At 36.5% G+C, this 13,972-nt stretch overlaps 3 protein-coding genes and 1 pseudogene across 5 annotated transcripts; 2 read left to right on the top strand and 2 right to left on the bottom strand.

The window, feature by feature from the left end:
- The first annotated feature begins 130 nt into the window (after positions 1-130).
- Positions 131-1,820, top strand: LOC104758065 (protein OSB1, mitochondrial-like). 2 transcript variants are annotated; one of them, XM_087494137.1, is made up of 4 exons: positions 131-515; positions 788-932; positions 1,071-1,158; positions 1,368-1,820. In XM_087494137.1, exons 2-4 carry the CDS (start codon positions 801-803, stop codon positions 1,628-1,630), a joined length of 483 nt encoding a protein of 160 aa, XP_087350263.1. In that variant the 5' UTR covers positions 131-515; positions 788-800; the 3' UTR covers positions 1,631-1,820. The 2 variants fall into 2 exon arrangements, with proteins under 2 accessions (XP_087350263.1, XP_010479172.1); XM_010480870.2 differs by having other exon boundaries at positions 134-510.
- Positions 1,821-2,005: 185 nt separating this feature from the next.
- On the top strand, positions 2,006-5,274 carry LOC104758064 (receptor-like protein 7 pseudogene; annotated as a pseudogene). Its single transcript, XR_015586981.1, has one exon. The product of XR_015586981.1 is annotated as a receptor-like protein 7 pseudogene (transcript).
- A 2-nt stretch (positions 5,275-5,276) lies between these two features.
- On the bottom strand, positions 5,277-7,449 carry LOC104758063 (serpin-ZX). Its single transcript, XM_019239726.2, has 2 exons — positions 6,952-7,449; positions 5,277-6,236 (listed from the first exon to the last, which is right to left on the bottom strand). The coding sequence occupies exons 1-2, from the start codon at positions 7,339-7,341 to the stop codon at positions 5,451-5,453; spliced, it is 1,176 nt and encodes a 391-aa protein (XP_019095271.2). The 5' UTR covers positions 7,342-7,449; the 3' UTR covers positions 5,277-5,450.
- A 3,259-nt stretch (positions 7,450-10,708) lies between these two features.
- LOC104758062 (protein TUNICAMYCIN INDUCED 1) lies at positions 10,709-12,828 on the bottom strand. The gene is made up of 3 exons (XM_010480866.3): positions 12,516-12,828; positions 12,124-12,438; positions 10,709-11,624 (listed from the first exon to the last, which is right to left on the bottom strand). Exons 1-3 carry the CDS (start codon positions 12,639-12,641, stop codon positions 10,884-10,886), a joined length of 1,182 nt encoding a protein of 393 aa, XP_010479168.1. The 5' UTR covers positions 12,642-12,828; the 3' UTR covers positions 10,709-10,883.
- Positions 12,829-13,972: the final 1,144 nt, after the last annotated feature.

Here is a 13,972-nt window from a genome sequence, read left to right as displayed (position 1 = left end):
TCAATGATTTTCTAGATAAGAAGAATTGCATATTAACATATCCAAATCTAATGGGCTAAAACCATAATGGGCCTAAATTAAAATATGAAAATCAAAGTCCAATAACAGGAAAAATGAGACCTCCTCTGTCACCGAAAGATCAAATCAGCGATTAGAGAAACAAAACAAAAAAAAAAAATGCCCGCCAAGATAAACCCTAGATTCGCATCTCGAGTAGATGAACACGTTCTTCAAACTCGGAAGCTTGATCCAACGCACTGCTTCTCAAATCTCTTCGTTGTCTTTCCCTAAATCTCGTTTCTTCTCCGATGGAGAAAGCGCGGTTTATCATCACGCGCGTTTGTTCAAGAAACCATTATCGACGAAGCTCAACTTCAATCTTTTCAACTCCGTGAGCCTTATGGGTTTCGTTGATCGACCCATACGAGTCATCGACACCGGTCCCGATAGGTTCGGTGTTTTCACTACGCTTAGATTGAAACACCCGCTCTATCCTAACCGGAGCTTTAGGTCAGGTTTGTTCTATTTGCGTTTTGCTTGTTTCGATTATGTAATCTCTAAGATTGTTGCTTAATCGAAGATTTAGGGTATCCTTAGTTTGGTATTAGAAACTGATTCTTTGGATTAGTTAGCCTTAATGATGTTTGATTATGATCTGTATTGTTCCTAAGCCTTGTGATTGTTAAAGTCTTAGTATCCAATAGCACAATGTAGATTCATTTGAAGATTGATGAGTGTTTCCTTTTGAATTAGTCTTTGTTAATGTGATGATGCAATTCAATAACAGGATATATCTTAGTATGTGGGACGCGATGGCACGGATGTGTATTGCGCATCTGAAGCCAAATGATCACATACTTGTTTCAGGACGCCTTGCTTCTTACAGCAAGAGCTCCAGTGATTATTCTTTCGGCTTAGATTTTGGTTACCAGGTATTTGTTTCAACAGCTTCTCCTGATGTCTTGTGTATATACTACTTGTGTAATTAACTTTATGTATCTGTAATGTTGATAGTATGTCTTCTTTGTTGCTTTAAAATCACCAGGTTTATGAATTGTGAATGATTGCAGGTTAATGTGACAGAGGTGAATTATGCGGCGGTTCCACCAAGCCACGTCTTAGATTCTCAGATGTCCGAAAAAACAATGTCTGCAGCAGGTTATTATCTCTTCTACTCATCATCCCCTGTATTGGTAATGAATAGGATCCCACATTGAAACGTGTTGTTGTATATCTTCTGGTTTCGAGTACTTGGGTTCATGAATAATTCTATTCATTAGTTTATAGTGTTGCATACATTTTGTGAGAAAAGATGATAAATTTCCCGCTGACATGAACTTGTGTGTTTTTTATTCCTGTTTCCTTAGAAAATGGTATAGAAGAATCCAAGAATGATGAGATATACTTGTGGCAAGTCTTCTTTTCGAATCCGTACGAGTGGTGGGACAACAGGAGAGATAAGAAGAACCCAAGGCAACCTGACTTTAAGCATAAAGATACAGGTGAAGCTCTCTGGCTTGGCTCAGATTTACCGGATTGGGTTACTAGACGACTTGAATTGTTAGACCAGAGAAAGCGTTTAGACAATGAGGAAAAAACACGTCGTGGCAGTCTTTCCGAGTGGCTTTAGGATTAGGACGAGATGTTCTTGAGGTATTATTTTACAAGTGTGTTGCATCATCCTGAGAATGAGTGAGTAACCAACCATCTTAAAAAACCCTTTTTATATGGGATCAGGTTGTAGTTTTGTGAACATTGTACTCATCATAGTGCTCACTCAGATGAGAAATATCTAAACATGATTGGTCTTTTGACGTCAAGAACGAGTTTAGTAGTCGCAATCTTGCTTTAATGCTATTTCAAAGTCAAATATATTGGATTTGGAAGGATTCAAAAGACTTTTTAGCAGGGAAGATTTTTCTTCAAAAAGATTACAAAACATCAAATCATAGGACTTTCATGTGTTTGTTTATATATATATATATATATGTAGTGACCTGCAACACTAATTTTACTAAGTACTTCAACACAACGATACTTCACATTACTTTTTCATTTCCACAAATATGAAAGCTTTCTTATATAATCAGAAAATGAGCTTCCTTCTTCGTTCCAACTGTTTCTATTTTCTCATTTCAAGTTTTCTAAACACGTTTGTTTCTTCTACACAACGCTTGTGTCACTCCGACCAAAGGGATGCTCTTCTTGAGTTCAAGAGTGAGTTTTTGATCGAGCCATATGTCCCCTCTTATTCTGGGGATGAACCATGGGTGAATAAAAGTGATTATTTTTCTTGGGATAAATCATGGGTGAATAAAAGTGATTGTTGTTCTTGGGATGGCATCACGTGTGCTGCTACGTCGGGGAAAGTCATCGGACTAGACCTTAGTGACGGCCTCCTCTATGGACCACTTAAATCGAGCAGTAGTCTTTTTAGACTGCGTGATCTCCGTGATCTGAATCTTGCTGGCAACAATTTCAACAATTCGCAATTCCCAGCTGAGTTTGACAAACTCATGGAGCTAAAAAGACTTAATCTCTCCCAGTCTTCACTATCAGGGCAAATTCCAATCAAGCTTCTTCAGCTAACCAAGTTGGTGTCTCTCGATCTTTCATCTTCTAGTGATTCTTCGTATTTATCCATTGATGAATCTTTTCTTCATCTACTTGCTCAAAATCTGAGGAATCTTAGAGAACTGGATATGAGCTATGTAAACATTTCTTCAGAAATCCCCCATGAGTTTTCAAATATGCGGACTCTAAAATCACTACATCTTGACGATTGCAACCTGTTTGGAGAATTTCCAAGCAGTGTTCTTCTGATACATAGCTTACAGTCCATTAGTTTATACAACAATCCAAATCTGAGAGGCAATCTTCCCGTTTTTAGTGAAAATAACTCTTTGGTAGAGCTCTTCATTCGAGACACAGCCTTCTCAGGCCCCATACCTGACTCCATTAGCAGCCTCAAACATTTGACTTCTTTGACCCTTTCCAGATCTAAGTTCTCAGGGAAGATTCCGTCTTCACTTGGGAATCTTTCTCATCTCTCCCATCTCGATCTCTCTCAAAACAGTTTAACTGGTGAAATCCCATCTTCAATTGGCAATCTTAAACGGTTGACCTTCTTTGATGTTTCGGATAACAAGCTCAGTGGAAACTTGCCAGCTTGGATATTCAATTTGACCCAACTACGTGAACTCTATCTCTATTCAAATCAGTTTACAGGTTTTCTTCCACCAATCATCATCAGCCAATTCTCCAAATTAGAGTCTTTTCGTGCTGATCGTAATCCTTTTACGGGAGCCATTCTTTCATCCCTAGTCCAGATTCCCTCTTTGACCTATATATTTTTAAGTTATAACGAATTCGACGACTTTACTGGGATTGGGAATATCTCTCTGTTACCTAATTTACGAGAATTTTCTATTATAAGTAAAAATTACAAAAAAGTCATCGGTGCTAACCAAGTTGGATTAAATGTCTTCTCGCCTCTCAAGAAGCTAGAGACATTATTTCTCTCAGGCATCTCTCTCTCAACAGCAAATATCACTAATGATTCGGATTTTTCATTAGAACTGACACATTTGTTTTTGCGAGGCTGCAACATCACTGAGTTCCCTGAGTTCTTAAGTAACGGAAGATATCTAGAACAACTAGATCTTTCCAACAACAAAATCAAAGGTCAAGTACCAGATTGGTTGTGGAGACTACCAGCGTTGTCTTATGTGAATCTCTCTAACAACTCTCTCAGCGGTTTCAATGGATCCTTAAAAGTTTCTCCTGAGTGTCGAGTCAGTGATCTTGATCTAAGCTCAAATGCTTTCCAAGGACCACTCTTCATCCAGTCCTTCAAAGATCTCAACAATTTTTTGGGTTCTAAGAATAACTTCACCGGGGAGATACCTCTATCAATATGTGGACTAAGCTTTCTGCAGACCTTAGATCTATCAAACAACAACCTCAACGGCTCAATTCCTCGGTGCTTAGAGACTTTGGTGATGAGTTCTCTTTCAGATCTAAATCTCCGTAACAACACACTCAGCGGCATTCTTCCCGAGATATTTCATAACGCCAAGAACTTAATAACACTTGACGTCAGTCACAACCGATTAGAAGGAAAAATGCCAGCTTCTCTTGTTGGTTGCTCTGCTTTGGAAGTTTTAAACGTGGGAAGCAACACATTCAACGACATGTTTCCCTTTCACTTAAATTCTCTGCAGAAACTTCAAGTTCTTGTCATCCGCTCTAACAAGTTTCATGGCACATTACATAGTGTTGATGGGATTTGGTTTGGATTTCCTCAGTTGAAAATCATTGATGTATCATATAATGACTTCTTTGGTACCTTGCCATCTGATTACTTTTTGAACTGGACTGCAATGACCTCCATGAGAGATAATAATACAGAACCAGAGTACATTCAGAGTTATAATACTAACAGCTACTACACTTCACTTGTGTTGATGAGTAAAGGAATAGAAATGGAGATGGAACGTATCCTTACAATCTTCACAGCCATCGATTTTTCAGGAAATCAACTTCATGGACCAATTCCTGATTCTGTTGGTTTGCTTAAGGGGCTTCGTATTCTCAACATGTCAAGCAATGCTTTCACGGGCCACATCCCATCTGCTTTGGCAAATTTGACGAGTCTCGAGTCACTAGACCTATCCCAAAACAAGATTTCTGGTGAGATTCCTCCTGAGCTTGGAACTCTCTCTTCTCTCGCATGGATAAACGTTTCACATAACCAGCTTGTAGGTTCTATACCACAAGGCACACAATTTCAACGGCAAAATTGCTCGTCCTATGAAGGAAACCCCGGAATTAATGTTCCTTCCCTTAAGGATGTTTGTGGAGATATCAAAGTGCCAGCACCACCACAACCCGAACTGGTGGAGACAAAAGAAGAAGAAGAAGAATCATTCAGTTGGATAGCAGCAGGTTTAGGCTTTGGACCTGGAGTTGTATTTGGATTAGTGATGGGATACATAGCGGCTTCGTACAAGCATGAGTGGTTCATGAAGATTTTTGGCCGAAGCAAGCAACGGACCAGCAGAAATCATTAACGCATGCATTGCTGTTATGTTCAATGAAGTTGATGTATATCATAACATCATAAATAATTTGTAATATTTCATGAAGAAAAAAGCAAGCATGTGATGAATCAAGCATTATGTATTATATATATTTGTATGTGATGAATCAAGTTTCATGTATTAGAGGAATTATCATATTGAAGCTACGAGTATATTTTACTGTGTTAGAAAAGCTTTGAGATCCATCAAAACATGTACCAAACAAAGGGATGTTAACATTATTACAGACATCAAAAAAGATGTATAGCACAAAGATTATTTCCTCAAATCATCATCATCATCACTCGTAAAGACACTCATTTATTGAATACTCGACTATATGTAAAACCAGTAAGCTCCAAATTAGTTTTAATGCAACGGATCAACAACTTGGCCGATGAACAGAATCACTCCTGTTATGTTCTCAGTGACCACCAACAGAAACGGATGATCCGCCACAAAATCTATCTCCTCTTCCATCATAGCCAAAGACCTTAGCTTTATAACTCCAGCTGATGCGGCTGCAGCTTCTGTTCCTTCTTCGTTCACTTCGATACACGCTTTATGGAAAATGTTAGATACGCATAGATTCTTCCCCATCTCTGGAGATTCAACCATCTTAGTTAGACCGTCTTCACCACTGAATGGTGAAGTCAGCCCCAATCCTTTCAAAACGTCTGAAGCGTCGAACCCGAAAGAGAATTTAAACTTCGGAACCTTGAATTCACCAACTTTAACTTGTCGGCGTGGAATGTGGCTGTCCAAAAATCCAGGAGCAGAAACTATTTTGTCAAGTAGATCAGACAGCCCGTTATTTGCATCGGGAAGATAAAAGTACATGGAGAATTGTCGTTTATCCTGCCCTTGTAAGTAAGGAAGTCCCAATACTTTGAACCCATCGTAGGCGCTTACGTACTGTTTCTTCTTGCTGGTCATGAATGGTGCAGTCACTTTGTTACCGTCAAGAAGGTGAAAGTCACCGTCTTTTGTTAACGACTCATCGAATTTCTCATTCCATGTGCCCTTGAAGTACAATGCATTTGCGAAGATCAATTTGGTCATACTATCAGCTGATCCTTCTGGAAGAACCTCAGTGATGAGACCATTTGTCTCCTTTTCAGCCCAAGAATTCACCTCAGTAATCACTTCCACAGCCTTCATAACAAAAAAAACATCAACACAGAAAACCTTATCAATCACTACATCAAACCACAAACCAATCAAGTTTCACAAAAACCAAGAAGATGCATAAGAATCAATGATCATATACAGACCCTCAAACCTAAGAAACAAAATAATCATCAACATAAACCCTATCAATAAATAAAATCACAAGACACCGCAATTTTCACACAAGCGAAAGATGCATAAGAAGCTATATACTGGGAGGTAAACACAACAAGTCTCTCAGTGAAACTCCTAAACAAAAAAAAAAAAAAAAATCCACATTTTGTTCTTTAAATGTGTCTAATACAGTCCACACAAAGTTCCTAATGATCAAAAGAACTGTAAGTCTCCATGTTTTAAGACCCTACAAACAGAACCAGAACAGAGTAATCGTCATTCGTCAACATAAACCCTAACAGTTACTCAAATCACAAGCCACTAAAATTTCACACAAACCAAAGATGCATAAGAAACAATGGACAGATACATACTAAGAAACAATGGACAGATACATACATCCTCAGGGTCAGGGTAACATTAAGAAACAACAAATCCACATATTGGCCTTTGATTGTGTCTACTAAAGAGTTTAAATTCCACACAAAGTTCATAACCATCACAAGATGCTAAGCCTCTCAATGCATTAAAACCCTAGATCACAGAACCAAGAAATCAAATTGGAAAAACCAAATTAGAATCTCACCTTCGATTGGAAATCAGCTTGATTCGAAGCAGCTCTGTAAGAATCTTCCAGAAGCTTCTTAAACGATGGCTTAAACGAGAGAGACTTATCGATCCAGGCGCCATTAGCAACCGAGAGCTTCGGACCACCGTTAGCACTACCGTCAGCGAGAACAGCAGAGACGATATCGGAAGAGAAAGTATTGAGCTGATCAGTGGAAGAGAACTTGAGAAAAGAGAGGATCTGATCTTTGGTAGCACCGGTGGATCCAGCGGCGATTACACTGAGCACGACGTTGATTGAAGCCGGAGAGAAGATGACGTTGGAGTTTTGAGAGACGGTGGTGATCACGTGTTTGGCGAAACTCATTGAGACTTGGTTTTGCATCGAGATTGATTCACGCACGTCCATTTTCGCCGGAAGTTGTGGTGGTGGTGATGACTGGTCGACGAGTTTGCTGTGTATAGGAGGAGACGGTTGAGATATTTATTTATTTTTAGAGAGCATACACATTTGAATATTATATACAGTAGAACCTCTATAAATTAATAAAGTCCGGACCATGAAATTTTATTAATTTAAAAAGTTTTAATTTATCGATAAATTAATAAAATATTAAGTTATGAAGAGATTTTTAATTTTCATAATTTTGAAAATTATGTATTATAAAATAAGATACTTTTGTTATCATTCATATTTTTAAAAAATTTCTTAATTTATTATCTTGTCTATTGTAATTGCTAAGTTTAGAGTTTAGGTAAAAATGATACATGTTAGAAGTTTAGAGTTTAGAAGAAATTTCTACTAGTATCATTCATGGTAATGATGAAGTTGAATAAGATATTGCGGTAATTTTAAAACCAGTTACATATAAAGAAGCAATTATCTCATTTAGAACTCTTCTTAATTTTTGGATGTGATTTGAGAATACGACAATGAAAAATATTAGAGATGAGCTCCAATAAGAATGCAAATTCAAGAATATGCAAACAACAATAGAGTCATATTTCAGTATTTCACTAGATTTTCTTAGATATATATATATATATATATATATATTAATATTATTTGATTATTAATTTATGATATTGATGGGACTATATTTTTACATAGGATTTCCAAAAAAATATTATCTTATTAATTTATCGAAATGTGTCATTTTTTACACCGGCCTAACTCGGGACCGAAATAATTTATTAATTTATAGCGAGTATTAATTTAAAGAGTATTAATTTATAGAGGTTCTACTGTAGTTAAGTAAAGATTATATAAATTGACATGTCGGTCATTTTTTTTTTTTTTTTAGACACGACTCTATATGTCGGTCAAGGACTCAATGGTATAATAGACTAAAGGGATCTAATTTTTTTGTTTAGTTGTGGGTTTTGTGGATTAGTTTACTCTAATGGCTGGTCTAAGCAATTATTTTAATTAAAATTTAGTGTTGATATATATGAGAATTTCTCTATGACATTTTAACGAAAATATTATTTTATTGTTTTAGATCTAAATTTGCTTAAAACTGATCATCATTTGTAACTGAGTAGACAAAAATCAAATCCCCTTTTTTTTTTTACCGCTGGCCTCGAGAAAAAGCTCTCTTCTCTCTCGTCTAAATCTAGCGGCCGCTCAGTTTTTCCTCAGATCTGAGACTGGAGTGCGGTGGCTCCTTTAGCACCGACTCTGGTCTCCCTGTTTTTCTTCCTTCTTTGCTTTCCTTAGTTTCTTTTTAAGCTTTGAGAAGTTTTTAGCCTTCGATCGGGGGTTGCGTTTTAGGTCAATCAGTTGTGCTTTTGGTGGTCTTGCGGAAGCGGTCGAGCTTTTCAGAGTTATTTGGTTCGTGGTTTTAGCGAGGAAGATGGTGCCGGATCTGAGATCGGCGGATTCAAGCCATTGTTTTTTTGCCTCCTCACAAACCAGATCTGTTTCTAGCTCTTGTGCTTCAGTTTGATTTGATGCCGCATTTTTGGTTTGTGCGTTTTCTGTAGGCTGTTGTCTCCTCGCCTTTGTTCTCTCGGCCACCATTTCTTCTGGCTTTCCTAATAGTTGCCCTTTTAGTTTGTTTCCTTGCTAAGTAGAGGTTCTTTTGTGTGAAGTTGATACTCGGTTCTCTGCATCAAATCCTTCTACTCTTAGGTGGAAGTTGCTGGTGATGGTAACCTCTGTAGATGATTGTCGGTTCTTGAATTTTACTCATCGAAGTGGTTTGTTTCGCTCCTTGTCTCAGCGTTTCCGAATCTGGAGGATGTCGGTTTGCTTTTCATGGCTTCTATCTAGGCGCTCTTTGATGCATCATCGTCTTGCCGCATCTGGAAGTGTATTGAGGTTCTGAATTGAGCCTTTGCTTGTCAGGTCATGAAGTCTGGTTTCTGGTTGGGAGAGATCATCTCTCATTGTGATAGGAGGAGGCAGTTGTTGATTGATGCGGTGGCCGTGGGCAGCATTAATACATCTCATTCGCAGAAACTTCAAAAGATAAGTTGGATTTGTTTGTTTAGACATAGTGTTTTTCTTCGGTATTATTGTTAGTTTGCCTCTGTTCTTAGTGTTGAGTTCATACTCTTTCGCTTGTGGCTTTAACATCTCTGTCGTGTAATTCTAGTTGTTTACGGGGACTTTTCGTTTGTCTGCCGGCTTAGCCTCCCTCTTTTGGGCTTTAGACTCCAGGGATATATCTGTTTTCCGCCGGCTTAAGATGTATTTTACAATGTATCCTTTCAAATATTATCAATAACACCAGATGACCAAAAAAAAAACTGAGTAGACAAATTGTAATTTGGAATATTATTCCTAAAATTAACAGAAAAAACAAAAATTTGAAAAGTATGAGGACAGCTGCCAAAAAAAAAAAGTATGTAGGCTAATCTGCAAACGCAGCAAAACTAACAGTCATGAAAAAAAAAATACAACAATTTACTAATTTTTAAAATTGTGGTTTTTATTAGACCAAGTCTGTCAAACCCCATTAGAGTTTTGGAGCGTGTTAATAAAACGGACTATTGGCATTTCAATATTGACAGAAAAAGAAAAACCAAACTTGTTAGATATAAAGTAAAAGAAAATCAGATTAATGTTTTGTAATAATGGTTTTTTATGTCATTTATAATGTCGATCATATAATATGTGTAAGGAGAATACGCTCACCGTATACGTCGAAGCGCCAAGCGAAGAAGGTGAAACATCGGCTAAACTTTAAAGAAAACAGTTGACAAAATATTTTGAAATGATGTGTAAGACTCCGTACGATGGAACTAGAACTTATATGAAATAAATTTAAAAAGGGTATGAATCTGTGCTTTGCTTATAGACGACTTGTCGTGTTTACCTCTTGGTGCAAGCAAGCGATGATTATAAAAAAAAAACATGTATTCGACCAGACCGATTACACAACTTTTATGAATTTTAATTCAAGTTTGTGATGACAAAAACAAAAATTAAGACCAAACTAAAGTAATAATCTGGAAATGGTCATTTGTAAATATTTGATATAACTATAAAGTCTATAATTATAATATAAGATGGTTTCTTCTCAAAGTGCTATATTTTTGTGATTTACATGGGTCGGACTAAATAACTTTGTTGACCCAAACATTTCACGTTTACATAATTGAAAAATATTTAAACTACCACAGGAGTTATATTATAATTCGTAGTGTGTTTAAATGAGAGATAATTGTAAATTTAAAGTGAAGAAAATATATGTAAATTTAACACAATCTCAAAATCCAACACTTGTTCATGCAATGATGCCGAAGCCTAACACAACTCCTTTCACCAATTTTCGTGATAAATAATCCTTTATAGAACCAGAAGTATATAAATACATACATACAAGGGCGATTAAATACAATCCATCATTACATTGTGGTTTCTGCCTTTCTGGGAGATTATCAAACATGTAAAGAGAGAGAAACAAAAACAAAAGACAAAGTTAATTACAAAAAGTGTCGTGCCTACCATTTGACATCGAGTGTTAAAGCTTCTTGAGGAACAAGTAATGATGGAAACTTAGTGAATGACATGTTAGACATCAAACTGCTCCATGCTTCTGTATCCACTTCAATGAAAGGCACCACTTTTCTCATCCCCACTGTTTTCAACTTATCCCCTTCAATTTTCGCCGTTACTTCAAACCAAACCCGTTCGATCTTCGGTTTTGTTCTCCACTCTACTCTTTTGTTTATTACACTCTCATTCCTCCCAATACTTCTCTCGATCTCCAACTGAAACCGTACCATGCCTGATGCCTTCAATTTCGCTGTCACAGAGCTTACTGTTTGTCGGGTTCCATTCCCTAAAGAGCTCAGAACTTTTTCCAACTTGTCAATCTTCAAGCCAAGAAGATCCGTTGGGAAACGATGCTGCCTGTACGTGTGTGCTTTATAATAACATTTATCTGCATGTAAATGGATTGCCTCATCGGATAAATAAGAAGTCTTGATTTGCGAATCATTCGGAGTCCTAAAGGCAACCAATGAAGCTGATCCTACGATTTGTATGGGAGGCAATGGCACGCACACAGAACCCCGGAACGACAATAAAGAATTTTCTTCTTTAATATTAACAGAATCGACAGTAGCAGCATATCTTCGATGGGATGAGTGGAAAAGAGAGACTGCTTGAGCTTCCCTTATTTCTACTGAGATACCCTCACTGACAAGAACTCGTTTTAAACCGCTATGTGAAATGTTCATCTGAAAACAGATCATAAGCTCAACATCATCAGTGACAAAACAAGCTACAAAACATGGCAAGGAAATTGCAGACTTAATATCAAAGCAGAGGTTTATAGTGACACTGGCTGGGTTTATAGGTTTAAGAACACACAAAAACCAAGTCTTCCCTAAAACGTTATTCAGAGTTTAATGTAAAATCCAACGGAACAGGAACATTCAAACATGCATCTGCTCGAGACCAGGAATGAAAAACGCCAGAAACTCAGTTAACAAGACCTATGAATCTAATTCCTCTGATATCCTTAGCAACGAATAGATCATAACCATCAATCATAGCAAATCTTGTGATAACCTACTGCCGCAATTTGCTTCAAAACATGGAAAGAAACTTTTAGACAAACACTAATCTAATTCCTAATGACTAAAACAAGACCTAAGAATCTAATTCCTCGGATAATCCTAACACTGAGTATATCATTTACATCAATCATAGCATTAAGAGAGATGGAAGATTTACCGGCAACTCAAGCGAGAGGCGGTCATCGCCGTCGACTCGTAGCTCAAATGGACCTTTCAATACAAGAGGATCAAGAACCTTAGTCGAATTAACTTCCCGAACTACCTCCTGCAACTCCTCATCTCTTCCTCCGCCGCTTCTTCTCCAATCGGTTACTTCATCCGGGAAGATGAAAACGAATCGGCTCTTCCCTAATCGGATCCGGATCTCAAATCTCCGACCAATACCAATACGAAGCTTCTTAACTTCCAATTTCTTAAATCTAACTTCCTCTAGATTCCACTTCTGCTTCACCGTTATCTCTTTCAACACATCCTAAGTAATCAAAATCAATTGGTCATACGATCAAACACCGGAGACGAAGATTGATTTTAATCGATTTGAAAATTTACCTGTAGAATAGGTGTTACTGTGATGTTGGATTCGTCAGGCTGCGACGGATCGAGAGCTACGGCTAGAGTAAGGGCATGGAAGAAGAGTGAGAGTAAGACGGAGAAAGGAGAGCGATACATCTTCATTCGACCGATAACGTTTACGCCGTCGTAACCGTCATCGTCGTCAACGACTGTCTCGTCGCGGCTCTTTTTAGGGAAATGACGGTAAAGCCCATTGATGTTTTCCAAATATCGGTTTCTTTTTAGTGATGTGGCAAAGTCTTCTCACATGGTATGTGCGCTCTATACCAGTTTACACTTTACACTAACCATTTAATTTAATATTTGCAACTATTATAAAACCTTCTTTTAGTTCATGCAAAAATCAACAATTTTTAATAATATGTAATACTCTCTCTGTTTCATAATATATAATGTTTTAGAGATTTTTTTGTTTCATATAATATAAGATATTTTCAATTTTTAATTAACTTTTAGATTACTTCTATATTTTCTTATTATTTATTTTATGCATTTTTGTTTATGATTGGTTGAATATTTTTTAAGTGGTTATTTTTTAATTTGCGTGTTTTCACTCAAAACATCTTATATTTTGAAACGGAGGGAGCATATTATAGTATAATTTTTTTTGTAAATATTCACATAAAATGGGGATTATGGCGTTATAGTTTTATGAAAAATATATAATTATAATTATAGCGATAGCATTTATATTTATTTGTTAGACTAACATAGCTTAGTTATTTAGTGTCTGTTTACGGTGATTTACATATTAACAATACTTTTTCATATTTTAATCTTTTATATATGACATAATCAGAACCACAAATATTATGTTTTTTTTGTGCATCTCAATAAACTATTTGCAGTTTAATTTTAATATTTTTGAAATCTAATTGTCATTTTCTTTTTCAGGGAAAGAAAATTTACTTAGTAAATATCATTTATAAAAGGAAAATGGTTCCATTTATTAATTTTCGCAATTTTTGTGTGTAAAAGAAAAATAAAGTAAAAGTGTTCAAATGAAAGAAATTGTTTTTTTTTACTTGGTTAGATTTTTTAATTATGAAAATAACCCCAATTATTTGTATTGTCTTTATTTAGTCTTTTCTCATCTCCTCGTAATTAACTACATATCAAGAATATATATGCATGTTAACACCTCTCTTTTTCTTACATATGAATAATCCAAAGTAAAAAGAAAAAGTTCTCTCTTCTTCACAATCTCCGTCTCTAACAATTCAATCAATCCATGGAGAATAATCCACTACCATCATCTGATGCACAAAACCAAAGTGTTGGTGTTGATGAAGACAATACTCAAGATCGAATTAGCGACCTCCCAACCGATCTTTTGTTTAATATCTTAAGAAGGCTTACCATACAAGAAGCTATAAGAACAGTTGTGTTATCAAAACGGTGGAGGGATATGTGGGATGAACCTTGACAACAAG

This window comes from Camelina sativa, chromosome 17 (assembly GCF_030686135.1).
Source record: "Camelina sativa cultivar CO46 ecotype springtype chromosome 17, ASM3068613v1".
Taxonomy (NCBI): Eukaryota; Viridiplantae; Streptophyta; class Magnoliopsida; order Brassicales; family Brassicaceae; genus Camelina; species Camelina sativa.
This window is presented reverse-complemented; position numbering and strand designations above follow the sequence as displayed.

Excerpts from the sequence above, each read along its gene's own strand:
- LOC104758065 (XM_010480870.2), top strand. The coding sequence starts at position 218 with ATGAACACGTTCTTCAAACTCGGAAGCTTGATCCAACGCACTGCTTCT. Across the intron at positions 933-1,070 it reads GCTTAGATTTTGGTTACCAG|GTTAATGTGACAGAGGTGAA; the intron begins GTATTTGTTTCA and ends GAATGATTGCAG. Across the intron at positions 1,159-1,367 it reads AAAAACAATGTCTGCAGCAG|AAAATGGTATAGAAGAATCC; the intron begins GTTATTATCTCT and ends CTGTTTCCTTAG.
- LOC104758063 (XM_019239726.2), bottom strand. The coding sequence starts at position 7,341 with ATGGACGTGCGTGAATCAATCTCGATGCAAAACCAAGTCTCAATGAGT. Across the intron at positions 6,237-6,951 it reads AAGCTGATTTCCAATCGAAG|GCTGTGGAAGTGATTACTGA; the intron begins GTGAGATTCTAA and ends TTTGTTATGAAG.
- LOC104758062 (XM_010480866.3), bottom strand. The coding sequence starts at position 12,641 with ATGAAGATGTATCGCTCTCCTTTCTCCGTCTTACTCTCACTCTTCTTC. Across the intron at positions 12,439-12,515 it reads CAGTAACACCTATTCTACAG|GATGTGTTGAAAGAGATAAC; the intron begins GTAAATTTTCAA and ends TTGATTACTTAG. Across the intron at positions 11,625-12,123 it reads GCCTCTCGCTTGAGTTGCCG|ATGAACATTTCACATAGCGG; the intron begins GTAAATCTTCCA and ends ATCTGTTTTCAG.